This window comes from Lithobates pipiens, unplaced genomic scaffold, assembly GCF_037356315.1.
Source record: "Lithobates pipiens isolate NorthernLeopardFrog02 unplaced genomic scaffold, aLitPip1_a1.2 Scaffold_19, whole genome shotgun sequence".
Lineage (NCBI taxonomy): Eukaryota > Metazoa > Chordata > Amphibia > Anura > Ranidae > Lithobates > Lithobates pipiens.
The window spans coordinates 89,234,046-89,256,839 of record NW_027507764.1 but is presented as its reverse complement, the minus strand read 5'-3'; the positions used below and the strand labels follow the sequence as shown (position 1 = coordinate 89,256,839).

The 22,794-nt window shown below is 44.3% G+C and overlaps 1 protein-coding gene across 1 annotated transcript in view; it reads right to left on the bottom strand.

The window, feature by feature from the left end:
• The window catches only part of MTPAP (mitochondrial poly(A) polymerase), a 52,116-nt gene that overhangs the window by 5,830 nt on the left and 23,492 nt on the right, over nucleotides 1-22,794 (bottom strand). The window contains exons 5-6 of the mRNA XM_077491048.1: nucleotides 13,849-14,060; nucleotides 7,494-7,720 (exon numbers count right to left, since the gene is read on the bottom strand). Coding sequence (XP_077347174.1) covers nucleotides 7,494-7,720; nucleotides 13,849-14,060 — 439 coding nt within the window. The remainder of the gene's footprint in view (nucleotides 1-7,493; nucleotides 7,721-13,848; nucleotides 14,061-22,794) is intronic.

The following is a 22,794-nucleotide window of genomic DNA, read 5'->3' as shown; positions in this document are numbered from 1 at the left end:
GTGGTTCCGCCAGCTGACCATAGAGCTGATCGGAGACCAGAATGGCTCCAATCAATCATCTCTATGGCCTAAGAAACCAGACCTACGAGCATTTCATGACTTAGTTTTCGCCGGATATAAACAGCACCATTGGGAAAGCATTTTATCACACCAATCTTAGTGTGGTCAGATGCTTTGAGGGCAGAGGAATGATCTAAGGTCTAATAGATAAAAAAAAAAAAAAAAAAAAAAAAAAGATCTATTAGATCTAAAGTGCACCTGTTACTACCTATTACTATCATAGGGGATATTTACATTCCCTGAGATCATAAAAATGATTAAATAAATAAAAGGAACAGTTTAAAAATTAAAAAAAAGTGCAAAAATTGAATTAAGAAAAAATAAAAAATAAAAAGCAGCTCCCATGTCCCCCGTGCTCATGTGCAAAGGCAAACGCAAGCGTCGGTCTCATGTCGTATGTAAAATGGCAATTGCACCACGCATATGTGAGGTATCACCGTGAAGGTCAGATCAAGGGCAGTAATTTTAGCAGTAGACCTCCTCTGTAAATCGAAAGTCAACACCCATTTTAATCTGTAGGGCCTTTCCTATAAAAAAAAAAAATATATATATTTTCTAGCCAAAAAAAAAAAAAAAAAAAAAAATTTATATATATATATATATATATATATATATATATATTTTTGTAACAAAGTGTCAGAAAGGCTTGGTCTTCAAGTCATTAGAAGAGGTGGGTGACGTGTGATAAACTTCTAAATGTTGTGCATAAAATGCCAGGACAGTTCCCAAATTACCCCTTTTGGGAAAGTAGACACCCCAAGCCATTTGTTGATAGGCATGTTGAGTCCACAAAATATTTTATATTTTGCCACAAGTTTTGGGAAAATTACAAACTTTTTTTTTTGTCACTAAATGATATATTGCTCAAACACGTCATGGGCATACCGTATATACTCGAGTATAAGCCGAGATTTTCAGCCTCTTTTTTGAGGCTGAAAGTGCCCCCCTCGGCTTATACTCGAGTCATCGCCGTCTGACTGCTCGATCAGCGTATCGAGCAGACAGACGGCGGACATACTACAATTTGAAAGCCGCGCCTCCTTCTCCACCTGTGATAGGCGGAACACTGAATTTCCCAGCAGCCTGTGTTCCGCCTATCACGGACATCGTCTCATCCTCGTCCGTAGTACGAGGATGAGACGATATCGGTGATAGGCGGAACACAGGCTGCTGGGAAATTCAGTGTTCCGCCTATCACAGGCGGAGGCGGGCTTTTGAATTTTAGAATGGCCGCCGAGGCGATCCTGGCAAGGCACGGGACGGAGGCAAGGCAAGGCAAGGCACGGCACGGGACGGGACGGAGGCAAGGCACGAAACGACACGGGACGGAGGCAAGGAGGCAAGGCACGGCACGGGACGGAGGCAAGGCACGGGACGGAGGCTCGGGACACAGGTAGGCTGGACACACACACACACACACACACACACACACGGATGGATGGAGACACACACACACAGGGATGGATGGATGGATGGAGACACACACACACAGGGATGGATGGATGGATGGAGACACACACACAGGGATGGATGGATGGATGGACACACACACACACAGGGATGGATGGATGGATGGACACACACACACACAGGGATGGATGGATGGATGGACACACACACACACAGGGATGGACGGACACACAGGGACGGACACACACACAGGGATGGACAGGCATGTCTCACCCTCGGCTTATACACGAGTCAATAAGTTTGCCAGTTTTTTTGGGGGTAAATTGGGGGCCTCGGCTTATATTCGGGTCGGCCTATACTCGAGTATATACGGTATGTGGAATTACACCCAAAATACATTCTGCTGCTTCTCCAGAGTATGGGGATACCACATGTGTGAGACTAGCCATGTACAGGACCCCAAAAGCCAATAAGTGCCTTCAGGCTTTCTAAGGGTGTAAAATGGTGATTTCACTTCCTCACTACCCATCACAGTTTCGGAGGCCATGAAATGTCAAGATAGTACAAAACCCCCACAAATTACCCCATTTGGAAAGTAGACAGGTAATTGCTAAGAGGAATGGTGAATATGTATCAGCTCTCATTTGTTTTTGAAAATGAAGACAGAAAATAATTTTTTCTTTTTTCAAAACTTTGTGACAAAAAGCGAGATCTGCAAAATACTCAACGTGCCTCTCAGCAAATAGCTTGAAGTGTCTTCTTTCCAATATGGGGTCATTTGGGGGCGGGGGTTGTGCTATCTTGGCATTTTATGGCCTTCGAAACTGTGACAGGTTTACACCCTTAGAAATCCTAAGGCTCCAAAAAAGTCTCACATAGGAGAAGTAGCAGAATGTATTTTGTGGTGTAACTCCATAGATAACCATGGCATGTGTGAGCAATATATAATTTAGTGACATCACTTGTGACAAAAAAAAAAAAAAATATATATATATATATTTTCAATGTACTCAACACGTCTCAGCAATTTCCTTGGGATTCCATGGGGGGGGGGGGGTTGTACTGCCCTGCCATTTTAGCACCTCAAGAAATGAGATAGACAGTCAAACTAAAAGCTGCGTAAATTACAGAAAATGTACCCTAGGTTTGTAGACACTATAACCTTTGCCCAAACCAACCAATAGATATATGCTTATTGACCATTTCTTTTAACCAAAGACATGTGGCTGAATAAATTTTGGCCTAAATGTATAACTAAAACTGAGTTTATTGGATTTTTTACAACAAAAAGGTAAAAACTATAATTTTTTCAAAATGTTCAGTCTTTTTCAGTTTAGATCGCAAAAAGAAATTGCAGAGGCAATCAAATACCATAAAAAGAAAGCTCTATTTGTAGGGGAAAAAAAAAAGGACGCAAATTTTGTTTGGGTACAACATTGCATGACCGCACAATTAACAGTTAAAGCAGCGCAGTGCCAAATTGTAAAATGTGCTCTGGTCATTGAGCAGCTAAATCTTCTGGAGCTGAAATGGTTAAGTAAAAGCAAGACCCCCAGACCACAACAAAATCAGTGAACTATGAATACTGTCCAGAAAACCCTGCAATTGTGCTTTAAACGACCCGGTCACCTGCTATAACTTGGTCCAAAAAAGCATGGGTGTTGCTGAGTGACAGAAGGCAAAGATTTTTGGGAATCACCTTTGAAGGCAGTCTAAGTGTTTCAACACATATTTTATGTATTATGTTCAAGCGAAAAATAAATAAATGTACTAATTGGCATCATTTTTTTTTTTTAAAGGTAAATTATTATTATACAGGATTTATATAGCAGCAACTGTTTGAGCAGAGCTTTACAATGTGTGTGTGTGTGTGGGGGGGCAGTACAATTACAATACAGTTCAATACAAAGGGAATGAGAGGGTCCTGCATGTGGAGCTTACAATCTAAAGGATATGAAATATTGCATATAAATACTTCATATCTTTCCTATTTGTAAATGGCAGAAGACAAATTTGAGTCTGGTACAGGACACACCTTCTTCCTGCTTTCCTAGCAGATACAATGCCATCTCAATACTCTGTCTGCATAAAAAAAAAAAAAAAATCAACAAGTGAAGAGCTAGTGCTGGGCTCTTTTATTAGATGTACCAATATATGGATTTTATAACAATATAAATAATCTAAAAATTAAAGTTTGAAAATACATATTTAAAAAATCAATTTAAACTGTTACTAAATCCACAACAGTAAAATCAGTCTGTATATGCAGTAAAGAATGCTGCTTATACTCACTGGGGAACCTAATGGGTTAATCCTTCACATTGTGTAAAAAGGCGGATTAATCCTGTCTTCTCTGATCCTCCCCTTCTTCCCTTTAGACCCAAATGGTAGAGCGTGTTGTGCCTGTGCACTGGCTGTATTATTACACCATGTGAGAAGGGCAAGTGACTCATATCTCTGGTGGGTTCCACATGAATGGCCCTTGCATACAGTGTTAGGCAAACTGTCACTTTCTTTGGAAACATACACTGACAAATGACTCACTGAATCTACATATTTCAAACAGAACTGGCTGTCTGATTCTCAGTGCCCATTTCTTATGGAAACGGGGTGAAAGAAATCTATAGAAAGCAGTCGTGTCCAGATTCAATTTATATATCACTTCAAAAGCAAAGAAGCACCAGACGACATTTTTAAGACAGATCTTTACTATTTTTCAAGACGATAGACAGAATGGCAAATACTCCCTTATTCCCTAAAGCAGGGGTGTTCACACTTTTTTCAAAGAGGGCCAACCATTTTGCCTGACAATCTTTGAGCCATTAAAATTCGGTTTGATTGTGTTTGTCCGAGCACTAATACAGAATTATCTTGCTTTTGTGGTTGTAAGTGGTGAAGAGATGAGCTTGGGCATGTTATTTGGAGATATACATCTCTATCTTTTGTGGCCCCGAACTAATCCGCTCAGGACTAAGGATGAGCTAGGGCGTGTTACTTGGATATACCTTATATATACGCACCTTCACTTTAAAAGGGACGACAATTTACATACAGGAGAATCTCCTGTTTGCTCAGTGGCCTTTTTAATACAAAGTCCCGCCAACTATGATAGACAGAGCTCCAATGGCATTCCAGGAGACGGGACTTCCTATTACAGAGGCCACCTTGTAAACAGGAAATTCTCACTGTATGTATTCTGACGGTGCTCGTCCCGCCCCCCCCCTCCCTGTCCCCTCCGAGGCACATATAGAACAAATACGGGTATATATATATATATATATATATATATATATATATATATATATATATATATATATATATATATATATATATATATATATATATATATATATATATATGTTTTGTGGCCCCCCCACGGCACTCTGAGAGTCGTTGGGGGCCACAAAAGATATATATAGCCAAATTAACAGCGGGCCGCTTGAAACCGGAAAATGGGCCGCAATTGGACATGCCTGCCCTAAAGGGAAACCATAATGGTTTGGGCTTGATGTCAATTTAGTTGTATTATTTCCTTTACTGGTTTTATTATTATTTTTAAAGTTCAATTCATTCTTTGTTTATCAAATCAATTCAAATCATGAAAAAGGATTCCAGAGCACCTTGGGTTAGCTAAAGCAATGGCACAGCAGACACTGCCTGTTTGGATGCTTCCACCCTGCAGTGTCATGGAGATGGGTGGGGGGCCATCTTCCTCTCACTTGTCTCCATGTCAGCCCAGGGGACACACGCGATTGCCTCTGCCGACCACTCTGGTAAGCGGTGGAGGGCACCGAATCGCAGCGGGAGGGGCCCTTCTCCCACCATAGATAAAAGTGATCTCGAGAACGAATCCGTCGCAGAGACCACTTTCATCTTGTATCGGCGGCCGATCATGGGGAAACCGGGGTTATGGCAGCTAGCTGCTGCCATAACAACAATAACCACCCACAAAGTAGGGACATACATCGGCGGGCGGCGGTCCGGAAGTGGTTAATCGCCACTGGGTTATTTATTTTTTGATAAACAAATGAAAAAAAAAAAAAAGACCTCCATTTTTGTGTTTCTGTTATAATATTTAGCAAATAATTAAATGCCTTTACTGATGTGTGCTGATAGGGCTGTACTGATAAGGTGGCAATGATGATCACTGCCCTGATGGAATAAATGTTCCCCGTCACAGGAAAGCCAGTTATCTGGTTTCCTTTCCTCAGACACTAACAGCACGGAGGAAAGGAAAGGCAAATAACTAGCATTTGTTTACATGGGATCAGCTGTGATTGAACACAGCTGATCATGTGGTAAAGAGCCAATGTCATTAGCTCTTTAACCTGATCAGTGATGCGCTGCATTGAAGGGACACAGATCAGTGTGCACAGGTGGTGTGACAGGGAGAACGTCATAAGAGGTCCACCTGGAAGGAGGAGTTTCCCTCCCGGCCGTCAAGATTATTCCTGGCCTTAATAAGTGAAGAACGCACAACATGTACTAACTAGGCCAAAAACATTTCTGCTGCTATGGATGAATCCTGGACAGTTCTCATCTGCAAACCTCAGACACCTCCTGATAGTGCTGAGGCCTTTCCACTCCCTCCTACTTCTCTCACAGTCTAAATGGCCAATCACTATGGTCAGTTGCTTCATCTGCCAATGGGAATGGGTGCAGACTGGGGTGGGCAAGCTTCAATGGGGGTTACATTAAAGAGACCCTTTCTCAAACTTTAACAAATGCAGGTAAAATCAAATAAAAATTGAGTTTTTAAACTCTTACTTATGTGTATTTCCTTTCCATAAATTATTTTTTATTCTCTTACACTGTGCCTTTGAACTTGGTAAAAAACCTGACGACTCCAGATGAGTCCCTTACTAGCACCATCCCTCTACCATGTTACAGCCCTCTCCTCTTCTTGAATGGTCGAATTACTCTCAGTGTTGATCCAATTCCTCCACCCCTTCCTTCCCTACATAACCTTTTGCTGGAAGTCTATACAAAGGAGGCCTTTATACGTATACGTTAAATCAAATGCATATATAATCTTATGGGAAGGCTTTGTTGAAATAAATGTTCTGGTGGCATGGTGTCTTTAAAGTGATTGTAAACCCTTACAAACCACTTTGACCTACATGTAAGCCTAGATGAAGGCTTACCTGTAGGTCCAAGAAATATCTCCCAAACCTATACGGTTTAGGAGATATTTGCCCGAAGACAGGCACCGCTGTCTACGGCGCATGCGTCGTAGACAGCGGCGCGCAGGCGCACTGAGCGTGGCATTGTCTATGACGAAGATGCCGCGCAATGCCACGCGTCTCGGCTCCTATGCGCGGGAGTGACATCGCGGCTTCGCCGAATGACAGCGGCGGAGCGGCGAGACCCCACCGAGAAGATGGATGCGCCGGACTACAGGTGATAGCGGTGACTTCGCTGGCTCCTGTGTCAGGTAAGTGACACATAATGGGCTACTATGCGATGAATAGTAGTCCATTATGCTTTGCCTTTGCAGGGAATGAAAGAGGAAGTAAACTTATCAGGGTTTACTTCCTCTTTAAAGGACAAGTTCACCTTTTGAAAAAAAAATTAAAAGAAATGCACTTTTTTTGCAGGTAAAATGATACGGGCAGGCAGATAAATGAACTACGAGAGAGCTCACAAGCACCAAATTCACTGAGAACTACAAGCTGCAATTGGTTGACGGTATTTGTACTCTATTCATTCACAGGAAACGGTGAATGAATGGCTGTGTGGGTGGAGCCCTGCATGGCCACACCGTTTTCAAATTGTGACAGCAGGTGCAAGGAGAGGATACCCTGCCCTCTGCCACAGGGAGTGGGGGAATGGGTATAGAGGGGTGCATACTGAAAATGTTACGACCTAAATACGGGTGTAAAATGTAACACGTTTAGAAAAGTGAACTCAGCCTTTAAGGATCTATCATGCTGGTCAAATTTCTGAGAATAGTACTGAGGTTCTAGAACTTGGTGGGAAAGAAGTCATCCTGCAAAAATTCTATTTTTATTTTTTTTTTTTACCTGCAAGATTCTTCAACTCATCTAGAGTTGGGATAACCGGTGGATTTCTCTTCTGTAAGAAGAATAAGATCATCGTGGTGAGAGAGAAGTTTGTGATCCAGTGTCCAGACACAGAGCTTGTGATCCCATGCACACGAGCCCAACATCGCAAAGCGAAGACAAGAGGTCGCACTCGACTATCAATGTTCCCATATATGTAAAAAAGCTCTGAGCTTTTCAGCGCAACTCTACATCACAGAAGAAAAATCAGCATTAGTTATTCTATACAATATATTATCACCTACATACATTTTCTGAGGTTCCTCAGTCCAGTCCTAGCAGTCAGCTGATGGTTTTAGGGTTTGTTCACACCATAAGCAAATGAAAATGCATGAGATTGTGTGTCACTTGACATGTGTTGCCATGCATTTTACATTTTTGGAAAGTCTCTGATCACTTGATTTGAATAGGAAACAAAACCGCAGGATGCAGAAAATTTACAAAAATACAGTCCAATCTAATTATATATATATATATATATATATATACACACACACACACACACACATACATACACATTGATTGAGATATAGAATAAATTGTAGTGTGTGATATGAAAATCATATCTAAATATGTAGTGTGTGATATATATATAATCACACACTACACAATCACATTTTTTAAAATAGAAGTATGGGCTTCTAAAATAAAAAAATAAAATGAAATTATGTGTGTATGTGTGTATATATATATATATATATATATATATATATATATATATATATATACATACATACATACATATACATACATATACATATACATATACATACACACATACACACACACACACACACACACACACACACACACATCTCATGAAATTATATAATCAAAAAGTTCATTTTTTATAACTATGACTTACAGCTAGTGAAAACCCCAAAATTCTCAGAAAATTTGATTACATAAGACAAATAAAAAAGGATTTTTAATACATAAATGTTGGCTTGCTGAAAAGTATGCCCATATACAGTATACAGTAGTAACAGTCACTTCCAAACATAGTAGGTGAGGTTGAAAAACAAGTCTAACCTATGTATGTGATATGTCAGTATTACATTGTATATCCCTGTATACTGTGGTCGTTCAGGTGCTTATCTAAGACCCCTTTCACACTGGGGCGCTACAATGCTAAAAATAGTGCCTGCAAAGCGCCCTGAAACAGCCGCTGCTTTGTTTCCAATGTGAAAGCCGCAGGGCTTTCACAATGGATCGGTGTGCTAGCAGGTTGGGAAAAAAAAAAAAACAGCATCTTTGGAGCAGTGTATACACCGCTCCTGCCCATTGAAATCAATGGGGCAGTGCGGCTATACCACCAGCAAAGCCCTGCTGAAGCAGTGACCGCTAGCAGGGGGTAAAACCGCCCCGCAAGCGGCCAAATACTGCTGGTAAAGCGGCGCTAAAAATATTGCCATTTTACCACTGATGCCACTCCCAGTGTTAAAGGGGCCTAATATGTTTTTGAAACTATTGATGCCCCCCCCCGCCGAGACCACCTCCTATGGAAGGGAATTCCACATCCTTGCTGCTCTTACAGTAAAGAACATTCCACGTAGTTTAAGGTTAAACCCTCTTTTCTTCTAATTTTAATGAGTGGCCACATATCTTATTAAACTTCCTTCTGCAAAAAATTACAATTTGTTCATAAATCAATGTTATACTTACTTTTGTACCATTACTCAGTTGCCCTTAAAATCCCAATCCTCCTCTCGCATAATGTATGTATGGGATGGTGGCAACAAATTAGCCCGCTTATGGTGAAATATTCTTTTGGAGTTATCTATCTTCATAACTAATGTCCTCCACACCCTTTATTAGCTTTGTTGCCCTGCTTTGTACTGGCTCCAGCCTTCCTGTGGACTGGTGCCCAAAACTGGACAGTATACTCCAGGTGTGACTGGACCAGAGGTCTTGTAGAGTGGGAGAATTATCGCTTTACCCCTGGAGTTAATCCTTTTTTAATGCATGCCAATATTCTGTTTGCTTTGTTAGCAGCAGCTTGGTATTACATGCCATTGCTGAGCCTATCATCTTCTAGGACCCCCAGGTCCTTTTACATCCTAGATGCCCCCAGAGGTTCTCTCCCTTACACTCAATACTTGGTCGGGGATCCTTTTGCATTAACTACTGCATCAATGAGGCATGGCATCGAGGCGATCAGCCTGTGGCACTGCTGAGGTGTTATGAAAGCCCAGGTTTCTTTGATAGCGTCCTTCAGCTTGTCTGCATTGCTGGGTCTGGTGTCTCATACTTCCTCTTGACAATACCCCACAGATTCTCTATGGGGTTTAGGTCAGGCGAGTTTGCTGGCCAATCATGCACAGTGATACCATGATTATTACATCAGGTATTGGTACTTTTGGCAGTGAGGGCAGGTGCTAAGTCTTGTTGGAAAATGAAATCAGCATCTCCCTAAAGCTGATCAGCGGAGGAAAGCATGAAGTGCGCTAAAATTTCCTGGTAGAGGGCTGCACGAACTTTGGACTTGATAAAATACAGTGGACCAACACCAGCAGATGGCATGGCTCCCCAAATCATCATTGAGTGTGGAAAACGTTGCATTTCATTTGAAGGTACCAGAGTCTGGAAGAAGAGTGGAGAGGCACAAAATCCTAGTTGCATAAGGTCCGGTGTGAAGTTTCCACAGTCAGTGATGATTTGGGGAGCCATGTCATATCTACTGGTGTGGGTCTGTTTTATCAAGTCCAAAGTCAGCGCAGCCCTCTACCAGGAAATTCTAGAGCACTTCATGCTTCCCTCTGCTGACCAGCCAATTTCATTTTTCAGCAGGACTTGGCACATGCCCACACTGCCAAAAGTACAAATAACTGGTTTAATGATCATGGTATCACTGTGCTTGATTGGCCAGCAAACTCACTTGACCTAAACTTCAGAGAATCTGTAGGGTATTATCAAGAGGAAGATGAGACAACAGACCCAACAATGCAGATGAGCTGAAAGCCGCCATCAAAGAAACCCGGGCTTCCATAACATTCCAGCAATGCCACAGGCTGAACGCCTAAATCAGGCATGTCCAAAGTCCCGCCCGCGGGCCATTCGCTGCCCCCGTTCTGGTTTCGAATGGCCCACCTGGTTATTTGAACATATATATCTTTTGTGCCCCCCGATGATCTCCCAGCGCCGGGGCCACAAAAGATGCATATGCCTTGGAAGGGACAGGGAGGAGGCAGGACGAGCGCCGTAAACACACAGGAGAATTTCCTGTTTACGGGAGGCCTCTGTAATGGGAAGTCCCGTCTCCGGCGCTGCCATTGGATGACTGTTCTGTCCATCAAAGGAGGCGGGACTTTCTATTAAAGAGGCCGCCGTGTAAACAGGAGATTCTCATGTAGGTAAACTTTGGGGGTCGTCAGTGCGTTCCTGGCTATGGTGGGTTCTGCATTCCTGGCAATGGTGAGGCTACATTCATGGCAATGGTGGGTCTGCAGATGGGCACTGATTACACCAATAAATACGGTATACCCAAATAATGCGCCCAAGCTCATCTCTTTACCACACACAGCCACAAAGGCAAGAGAATTCTTGTTGGGCGGTGTATTAGTGCTCAAACGAACACACCTAGACCGAATTTTAATGGTTCAAAGAATGTCAGGCAGAATGGTCGGCCCTCACCCATGTTCACTTCATCAAATCTGGCCCTCTTTGAAAAAAGTTTGGACACCCCTGGCCTAAATGGCATTGATGCAGTAATTCATGCAAAAGGGAGCCCCAACCAAGTATTGAGTGCATACTATACTGTACATGGACATACTTTTCATTAAGCCAACATTTCTGTATTTTTAATCCTTTATTGCCTTATGTAATATTCACATTTTCTGAGAATTTGGGGTTTTCACTAGCTGTAAGTCATAATCATCAAAATTAACAGAACGAAATGATTGAAATATATCACTCTGTGTGTAACACATCTATATAAAAATATAGGACTTTCACTTTTTGAATTGAATTACTAAATAAATTAACTTTTTGATGATATTCCAATTTTAGGCAATGCATCTGTATAAACTCACCTAGGTGGATGCTGCATCTGTCCTCCGCTGCTTCTAAGACAGAGAACTTAGCGATCAAAGACCGCTGATCGCTCAGCTCTCAGTTTTCAGTGAGTAGAGAGCCGGTGGCTGTTAGTCACTGGCTCTCTGCTCTGCCCCTCCAGCACTCACTGGAGCACCTGGCTTTGGAGTGGGGGTGGCTGGCTCAGTCTCCCATCGGCTCACTGAGAGGCTGAGCCAGCCGTGGTTCCAGGCATATGGGAGTATCTTTCCAGAGCCAGGACAAGCTAAGTGATGTCACCCAACAGCAGGCTTTAGAAGGCTGAAAACAGGTCAGAGGAGTGCAGAACGAAGTGCACTCCTGTGATCAATAGAAGTACAGCCAAAAAAGCTTTTAACCCTTTGCCTCATGCCGTGCTAATGATTTATATACTACCAATTCTACAGACCACAGATCAGCTGGCCCCCTCTGGCAGGCAGTTTTGCACTCATTTGTATGAGCTGCAACCTATTGCTTCCCCACTTTTCATTTGCTTGGCATAGGTCTGGGAGGCTGCAATTGCTGACCACCTTAAAAAAATGCTTTTGCTACCCAGCTATCCCTGACTTTAAATAATTTCTAAGACAACAAACTCAGAATAAGCACCAGCATGACAGGCAGAATATTAGTCATTTCAGATGGAGATGCCAGTTTTTCCCTCACATTGCCCAACTTCCACCAGCTGTCTCCATATAAGAGACACTGCAAACCGAACACGTATGCTACACCAGGGCTTGACAAATTTGCTTAGAATCTAGGAGCCAGCTGAAAAAGTTAGGAGCCAGTTATTTGAATCATCTGCCCATCGCCCAGAACTGGATGTCTGGTTCATCGGACAATAAGAATTGCTCATACCTGATGCCAGAAAGACAATATAAAAAAAAAAAAAAATTTTGTTATAAGATTTTGCAAATAATATTTTTTTCTCCTTCACTGATGTGCTTTGATAGGCTGCACTAATGGACACTGATGGGGTGGCATTGAGGTTGGAACTGATGGGCACTGACAGGTGGCACTGATGGGCACCAATAGGCAGCACTGAGGAGCCACTAATGGGAACTGGCAGGTGGCACTGATGGGCAGCATTGGCAGGTGGCACTGATGGGCAGCATTGGCAGGTGGCACTAACTGGCATTGGCACTGGACTGCACTGGCAGGTGGCACTAACTGGCATTGGCAGGTGGCACTGGCAGGTGGAAATGGGTGGCACAGATTGGCAAGTGGCACTGGCAGGTGGCACTGGCAGATGGCATTGGTAGATGGCACTAACTGGCACTGGATGGCACTAACTGGCAAGTGGCACTAACTGGCATTGGTCTATGGCACTGGATGGCACTGGCAGGTGGCACTAACTGGTAGGTGGCAATAACTGGCATTGGCAGGTGGCAATAACTGGCATTGACAGGTGGCACTGACAGATGGCATTAGCAGGTGGCACTAACTGGCACTGGCAGGTGGCACTGGATTGCACTGGCAGGTGGCACTGGATTGCACTGGCAGGTGGCAATGGGTGGCACAGATTGGCAAGTGGCACTAACTGGCACTGGCAGGTGGCACTAACTGGCACGTGGCACTGGCAGATGGCATTGGCAGATAGCACTAGCTGGCATTGGCAGGTGGCACTTGATTGCACTGGCAGGTGGCAATGGGTGGCACAGATTGGCAAGTGGCACTGGATTGCACTGGCAGATGGCGGGACCGGCAGCTATCCAGCCAATGATTGGGCTGCTTAAGAAAGGGGAGGGGCCACATACACATATCGGCCCGCCCAGATCTCATCCCATTGGCTGATGTTGGAAAGCTGGGTCCCGCCCACCCCGACATTCAGCCTCAATTTTGACAGCTCCTCTCTACATGCACTGTAGCGCTGCTCTGCCAACAGTGTGTGCAGAAGGGAGGAGGATGTCAGCGGCTGCCGAGCTGCTCTCTTCCTGCTCCATCCCGACTACCAGACAGTGCTCTGTGTCTGGAGGCACCAGACACAGAGCAACAGAGACACCTGTCAGTGACAAAAACCCAGGCGCCAGGGCACTATTTCTAGTCGCAACGGCGACCTGGCGCCTGGGATTTGTCGAGCCCCAAGCTACACTCAATCGCCCATACTCAATTATAGAAGAAGCTGCGTCAGTCATGGTCACGTCATTGCAATGTGTCTAATCACAGCAGTTCGTTATGGTGTCTGCAATGGGCTTCTCTTGGTTAAGTGTCCTACCATATGCAAAACTGTAATTAAAGAACATAGAAAAGAAAAATAGGACATGCTTACATGTTGTCTGCCGTGAGGTCACAGTGTAGACCCGTGGGCTGGTGGTTAAAGCGTACAAGAGGACAGCGCGCACTCAGGATTTTCCGCATTTCTGTGCACCCAGGGCCAAAACTTTCAATACATTCACCAATCACAGAAAGAACTTTCTGCTGGGCTACTCGTCCAGAGGAGACCCGTCTCATCCAATACTCTGTGACTATTGGACCCGCAGCCTGACAAAAACAAGAAAATAATCCATGAGGAGAAAGACAAGTTGTGAAGTTCACACATGCTGAAAAGAAAACATGTGAGAGAAATACAGTTGTTGCCACTGCTGAAGGTGTTGTCTAGAGATCAGTGGCCTCAACAGTAATTTTTTGTGAACCACTGATGGAGGCATTAAAGTATTCCAATCTGCAAGATGACTAGCATTTTCAAAAAAAGAAAAAAAGTCAGTAACGGCCAAGTATTTCAGGCAGCACAAGTTTCCATACCATTAGGGCTTATGCATAACACTACAATGCTGACAACAAGATCCTATATAATATGTTTTCCATGCACATGCAAAGTCTGTCCTAATGATTACATGTGTACAAATGCAATGGACAGCACAGACAGTTCATGACACCTAGAATCCTAGGTTGCTAGGATGCAGCCAGCTCCTGCAGTCTAGAACACTAGGTTGTTGGTAAGCAGATGGCTCCTGCTGATTAGTGTCCTAGATTGTGTCCTTGGTAATCAGGATCAGCAGCATATATTTATATGTAAAACTGTATGTCAGTAAACTTTATTTTTTTTATTTTTTACACAGCTGAGGCCAAAATATTTGCTTAACCACAAAAAATTGTGACAAAAAAATTACAATCATCCTCTTCTGGGAGTCCTCGGCGGCTGCTCCTCGCATCAAATAACCCCCTAGGAGAAGTGCGCTCCTGGGGGGTTACCGTGCGGGCGCACTCCTGGGTCCAGCATTTGCGTCCCTAGACACGAATGCCGGACTCGGCCCCACCCACGTCACTGGATATGATTGACAGCAGCGGGTGCCAATGGCTGCACTGCTATCAAATTATCCACTCAAGAGCCGACACCCCGTGCAGAGGAGAGCATCTGCGCCGATGGAATTCAGGGCTCAGACAAGTTAAATGGGGGGGTGGGAGAGGGGAGGGGGTGGTGACTGGGCCGAAAATGGCACTTTCGGCAAAAAGCCGAAAGAGAATTTTCACCGATACTGGTGCCGAAAATGGGGCGGGCCTTCTGGGATTGGCCCCGCCCATCACGGGGTGTCATTTAGTCTCTCCTCCTCCCCTCCTTCCTCACCCATGCTGCAGGCACCCGTGGGGTCTCGCTGTAAAGTCCCCCTCTCCCCAGAGGTGGCAGCATATGGCTCCTCAGCCGATATGTAAATCAGCTGTGCAGGAGCTCGGGCACGCCGTTTACTATGAAAGTGAATGCAAGGGAGAGGTGTCTAGCAGTGTGTGCTGTGCTCTCTGCCTCCCCCTAGAGTGCAGTACCCAGCATGGAGAAAAAGGTACAGAGCTGCAGCTGCCAATTTTTAAAAAGACTGTCTATATATTTATGTTTGTATGCCTGTGTGTGTGTGTGTGGTGTGTGTGTGTGGTGTGTGTGTGGTGTGTGTGTGGTGTGTGGTGTGTGTGTGTGTGGTGTGTGTGTGGTGTGTGGTGTGTGTGTGTGTGTGTGTGGTGTGTGTGTGTGGTGTGTGTGTGTGGTGTGTGTGTGTGGTGTGTGTGTGTGGTGTGTGTGTGTGGTGTGTGTGTGTGGTGTGTGTGGTGTGTGGTGTGTGTTTATATGCACTGGTGAGGCACAGCTAGACTACATAATGGGCACTGGTAAGCTGCTGGGCACAGCGAGGCTGCATTGATCTCCTGAACCACGTCCCCAGTCTCTGACCATCTCCTGAACCACGTCCCCAGTCTCTGACCATCTCCTGAACCACGTCCCCAGTCTCTGACCATCTCCTGAACCACGTCCCCAGTCTCTGACCATCTCCTGAACCACGTCCCCAGTCTCTGACCATCTCCTGAACCACGTCCCCAGTCTCTGACCATCTCCTGAACCACGTCCCCAGTCTCTGACCATCTCCTGAACCACGTCCCCAGTCTCTGACCATCTCCTGAACCACGTCCCCAGTCTCTGACCATCTCCTGAACCACGTCCCCAGTCTCTGACCATCTCCAGAACCACGTCCCCAGTCTCTCACCATCTCCAGAACCACGTCCCCAGTCTCTCACCATCTCCTGAACCACGTCCCCAGTCTCTCACCATCTCCGGAACCACGTCCCCAGTCTCTCACCATCTCCGGAACCACGTCCCCAGTCTCTCACCATCTCCTGAACCACGTCCCCAGTCTCTCACCATCTCCTGAACCACGTCCCCAGTCTCTCACCATCTTCTGAACCACGTCCCCAGTCTCTCACCATCTCCTGAACCACGTCCCCAGTCTCTGACCATCTCCTGAACCACGTCCCCAGTCTCTGACCATCTCCTGAACCACGTCCCCAGTCTCTGACCATCTCCTGTACCACGTCCCCAGTCTCTGACCATCTCCTGTACCACGTCCCCAGTCTCTGACCATCTCCTGTACCACGTCCCCAGTCTCTGACCATCTCCTGAACCACGTCCCCAGTCTCTGACCATCTCCTGTACCACGTCCCCAGTCTCTGACCATCTCCTGTACCTTGTCCCCAGTCTCTGACCATCTCCTGTACCATATCCCCAGTCTCTGACCATCTCCTGTAGCATGTCCCCAGTCTCCGACCATCTCCTGTATAAAAATATTTTTTAAAAACAGTCAATTTCGGTATCGGTGCGGTTTCGGTATCAGTTTTCGTGATCAAGGAAGATTTATTTTTCGTATCGGTTTCGGCACCAAAAAAAACATTTGGTGCATCCCTACCACTTACGGACCGAGCCTTTTTCTCAGGTTTGGTGTTTACAAATTAAAAACACAAGTTAAAAAAAGTTTGTTAGAAAATAATGTAGAACCCCCAAACATTATATATATTATTTTCTAACACCATAAAGAATAAAATGGAGGTCGTTGCAATACTTTTTGTCGCACCATATTTGCGCAGCAGTCTTACAAGTGCACTATTTGTTGGGAAAAAAGTAGAATTTTTTTTAAATTAAAAAATAAGACAGCAGTAAAGTTAGCCCAATATTTTTTTATATTATTATATTGATAATGTTACGGCGAGTAAATTGATACCCAACATGCCACTCTTCAAAGTTGTGCCCGCTCGTGGAATTGCGACACATTTTTACCCTTAAAAATCTCCATAGGCGACGTTTAAAAAATTCTACAGGCTGAATGTTTTGAGTTACAGTGGAGGTCTAGGGCTAGAATTATTGCTCTCGGTCTACCGATCGCAGCGATATCTCATAAGTGATTTGAACATCGTTTTCATATGCGGGCGCTACTCACTTATGCAGGCAAGCTCGGCGGGACGGGGGAGGTTTTCAAAATGTATTTTTTCTTACTTTAGTTTTTATACCGTTCTTTAAAAAAAAAAAAAAAAAAAAAAAAAAGGGGTCACTTTTATTCCTAATACAAGGAATGTAAACATCCCTTGTAATAGAAAAAAAAGCATGACAGGACCTCTTAAATTTGAGATCTGGGGTCAAAAAGACCTCAGATCTCATATTTACACTAAAATGCAATAAAAAAATAAAAAAAAAGGCCCAAATGTCCCTTTAAGAGCATTGGGCGGAAGTGACGTTTTGCCGTCGCTTCTGCCCTACAATGATATGGAGATGGGTGGGGCCATCTTCCCCTCACTTGTCTCCATGTCAGGCTAGGGAGAGTATCCGATCGCCTCCTCCGCCATCGATGGCTCTGGTAACCGGCGGAGGGCACCGGAGAGCGACGGGAAGGGCCCTTTCCTGCCGCCAATAAAAGTGATCTCGAAGAAGAGGATACCAAGGTTATGGTAGCTAGCTGCTCCATAACAATGGTATGCCTCTTCAAAGTAGCGACATAAAATGAAGGCAGGTGGTCCGGAAGTGGTTAAGGTGAAAAAAACACAAGGGTTTACAACCCCTTTAAGCCTAGGTTCACACTGCTGCAGGATTGAAATGGTGGTAGTTCAGCTGAACTCGCACAATTTCATATCCGCGTGTCAGTCCAACTTCGGGGGCGATTTCAGAGACATGCAGGTTCCTACACAGATGTCTATTGAAAATCGCACCTAAAGTCACCAAAAAGTAACTACTTTTGGGAATCGGAGCGGTGCCCAAGAGTCGGCATCACACCAATTCGTACGCTGCCATTGACGGTAGTAGCTGCAGATTTGACATGTCAAATCGTTCCAAAGTGAACCTAGGCTTAATGTGACCTATAAACTGTAGCATGGTAGAACCTGACTTGGCAATATTTGCCCACTCTTCTTTGCAAAAACACTACAAATCTGTCAGATTGCGAGGGCATTTCCTGTGCACAGCCCTCTTCAGATCAATCCACAGATTTCCGGATTCAGGTCTGGGCTCTGGCTGTGTCATTCCAAAACTTTAATCTTCTTTTGGTGAAACATTCCTTTGTTGATTTGGATGTATGCGGTGGGTCGTTGAAAGATGAAGTCCCTCTCCGTGTTAAGCTTTCTAGCAGAAGCTTGAAAGTTGTGCGCCAATATTGACTGGTATTTGGAACTGTTTATAAATTTCCTCTACCTTGTCTAAGGCCTTTGCAGCCTCCCTGACCAGTTTTCTTCTCATCAATTTTGGAGGGACATCCAGTTCTTGGTAATGTCACTGCTGTGCCATATTTTCTCCACTTGATGGAGACTGTCTTCACTGTGTTCCATGGTATATCTAATGCCTTGGAAATTCTTTTGTATCCTTCTCCAGACCGATACCTTAGCAATGAGATCCCTCTGATGCTTTGGAAGTTCTCTGCGGACTATGGCTTTTGCTGTAGGATCCGACAAAGAAAACGTCAGGAAAGGCCTACTAGAACAGCTGAACTTTATTTGGGGTAATCAGAGGCACTTTAAATGATGGCAGGTGTGTACCGACTCCGATTTAACCACTTGCTGACTGACTCAAGCCTATATACGTCGGGAAAGTATTACGTTACCGCAAATTGCCGTATGGGTACCTCTGGCTGCGTGGCGGGGAACCTGATGCATGTGGCCGACAGGCCGCGATTGCATGCATGAGAGCAGGAACAGGGATTTAAGTGTGTAAACACCCAAATCCCTGTTCTGTCAGGGGAGAGTAGACATATCCTTTGTCCCTACTAAGTAGGAATGACGATATGTCTCCTCCCCCAGTCAGTCTTATCCCCATACAGTTATAAACACCAACTAGGGAACACGTTTAACCCCTTGATCGCCCTCTGTCAACTCCTTCCCTACCAGTGATATTTATACAGTAATCGGTGCATTTTTATAGCAAGGATAAAAATGGCATAAATCTTTCCTATAGTTTGTAGATACTATAACTTTTGTGCAAACCAATCAATATACGCTTATTGCAATTTTTTTTTACCAAAAATATGAAGAATATATATTGACCTAAACTGAGGAAAATTGTTTTTAAAAACATTTTGGGAATATTATAGCAAAAAAAAGTGTTTTTTTCAAAATTGACGCTCTTTTTGTGTTTATAGCACAAAATATAAAAAGGTGATCAATTACCACCAAAAGAAAGCTCTATTTGTGGGAAAAAAACAGCAATTTTGTTTGGGTACACCATCGCACGACCGTGAAATTGTCAGTTAAAGTGAAGCAGCAATGCAATGCAAAAAATTGCCTGGTCATCAAGTCCGGTCTGTAAGTGGTTAACATGAGTTTGAATGCGATTGCTTATTTCTGAACACAGCTACATCCCCAGTTATGAAAGAGGGTGTGCACACTTATGCAACCACATTATTTTTTTTTTTTTTTTTTTTTTTTTTACTTCCCCTTCCTAAAAGATTTCAGTTTGTTTTTCAATCGAGTTGTACTGTTTATAGGTCACATTAAAAAAGGTGGAAAAATTTCTTCACAGAAACCTGACTTTTTATATCCACTGTACACGTTTTTTTTTTTTAATCAAACATACATTTTGGCTTAAATGTATGACGAATTTATTTTTTCCAAATACCACCAAAAGTAAGCACAATTTGTGTGAAAACAAAACAGTATATAAATTTAGGGTACGTGTTGCATGACCGAGCAATTGCCAGTTAAAGTAACGCAGTGCCGAATAGCAAAAAATGGCCTGGTCATAGTCAATAGGGGGTAAAACCTTCCCGAGCTCAAGTGGTTACAAATCACTTCTCTAGAGTTTTATCTTAGGTTGGACAGTCTTGTACTGTATCAATGAGGAAGCAGTGTTGCCACCCTAGGCTGCTCTCCTGGTTTGAACTACAAACATCTCCTTTCGTCTAATTTGCATATGGAGAAGTTGATTTGTAGTTCAGGTAAGATAGCTGAGAAAGCTATCAGTTAAATGAGGGAGTGAATGAGGGAATTACACAGGAAATGTGAGCAGTAACCCTTTCCTGCCAAGGAACATGAGCGTATACCTTACTTTGTGCCACATTTTAAAAGAAAAAATAAATTAATGGAAAAGTATAATTCTATCACTTGTCTATAACTGATCTATCTCTTGCTTGTCTAAAGCTGATCAAGACTGGCTGAACAAAACTATAAATGCCATGGCAAATGCCGATTTTGTATGTTTGCCCACTGACAAAGAAATGATCAGTCTATAATTTTAACGGTAGATTTTAACAGTGAGAGACAGAACAAACAAATCCAGAATAAACGCATTTCAAAAAAATTAAATTCATTTGCATTTTAAATTAGTGAAATAATAGGATTTTTTGTACTCACCGTAAAATCCTTCTCTCTGTAATTCACAGACTGACAGCTCCTCTCTTAGCCATTGGGTTGTTATGCCCATTACTAGGAGAATACCAGGCATTAGTTGTAATACGACAGTCAGAACCCTTAGTTCCGCCCAGGGGGCGGTCCCTTGGGCAACAGCCCTCCAGCCTGCAATGCAGTCATCAGTACGTCAACAAGCAGTATAACGTAAAGAGAAAAAGGAGGGGCGGGTGCTGTGTCAGTCTGTGAATTACAGAGAAAAGGATTTTACGGTGAGTACAAAAAAATCCTATTTTCTCTTATATTCACCGACACAGCTCCCCTCGTCCCCAAGCAGTGCCAAACAAGGGGTGGGAAAACAGCATAAACACTTCATCCACCATGGCAAGTGGGAACTAGTAAAACTTTACTCACAAAAAAACAGTGCATGGAGAGATCCACCACAAAACCAGATTACCCTCAACAGGAGTGACTACCCACAACTGCACCAAAAACTGCGGAATGTAATGCAACAGCACATTAACTTAACAGTACTGCGTTTTTATTGAAAAAACAGGAAAAAAAAATATATTGCATATCCAATTGCAACTATAAGGCCGCCTACAAAACTTTGCGCCCAAAACAGGCATCAGCCGATGCACTGAAGTCTACCTTGTAGAACTTGGTAAACATGTGGACAGACGACCAGGTCGCCGCTTTACACACCTGCGTGACAGACGCTTGGCGTCGGAAGGTCCAAGACTTTCAGATTGCCCTTGTGGAGTGGGCTGTGACCAGAAAGGGGGCACCTGCCCCTTTAATGCATAGGCTTGTACTACAATCTGTCTGATTCACCTGGAAATGGTGGCCGACAAGACCGCCATGCCTTTCTTTGGACCAGCCACCGAAACGAACAATGAGGCCGACTTCCGAAAGGGAGCAGTGGCAGAAAAATACACCCCAAGAGCCCGAACCACGTCCAGAGCGTGGAGGGCCACCACCTTAGGAGGTGTCGGCTTAGGTAACACAATGTCCTCATTGATATGAAAAGCAGAGACCACTTTCGGCAGAAAAGACGGTTGCGGACGCAACACCACCTTATCCTTGTGGATGACCAGATAAGGCGACTTACAGAACAAAGCCGCCAGTTCCGAAACCCTCCGGGTCGATGTGATGGCCACTAGAAAGACCACTTTCTGGGAAAGAGTCAACAGGGGAACCTCCCTGATATTTTCAAACGGCGGTTTTTGAAGCGCTGATAAAACCAGGTTCAAATCCCATGGGGGACGCACCGGAGGGACTACATGTCACACCCCCCGAACAAAAGGTACTCACTAATGAGTGAGACGACGCCAGAGGTCGCTAAAAAAAAAAAAAAAAAAAAAAAAAAATATCCAAGGCTGAAATTTGCCCCTTAATGGTGCTTAACACCAATTTCTGGTCTACTGCTTGCTGAGGAAACAGCAGGATCCTGGATGTGGAAAAGCAGCGCGGATGCCATCCCTTTTCCTCACAATGGAGATGTAGGCCTTCCAGGTACGATGATATATCTTCCGAGAAGATTTTCGTTCCCTCAACATAGTTGGGATCACAGAGTCCAATAGACCCCGGTTCCTCAACAACTGGCTCTCAATAGCCATGCCGTTAAAGCCAGCGATGGCAAAGCAGGATGGAGAATCGGACCTTGAGGCAGAAGGTCCTCCCTTAACGCCAGTAGCCATGGGGCATCCACCACCAGGCGCACTAGGTCTGCGTACCAAGGTTGACCTACGCTGCGGCCAATCTGGGGCAATCAGTATTACTGGAATCCACTCGACTTCAACTCTGCGGAGCAGACGTGGTAACAGTTTCAGTGGAGGAGCTGGTACTGATCCCACGGAGCCACCATCACATCTGGCGCGTCTGCCCACTGATCTCTTGTCCTGGACACGAATCTCGGCACCTTCCGATTGAGGCCAGAATATCCACGACTGATTTGCCCCACCTCAGGCATAGTAGCCTGAATACCTCCGGATGCAACGCCCATTCTCCTGGGTTCAGCATCTGGCGACTCACATAGTCCGCCTGCCAGTTCTCCACTCCCGGGATGTAAATGGCCGACAGGGCCGATACGTGTCGCTCTGCCCACCGAAGTATGTGAGCGAACTCCGTGCGGCTGCTG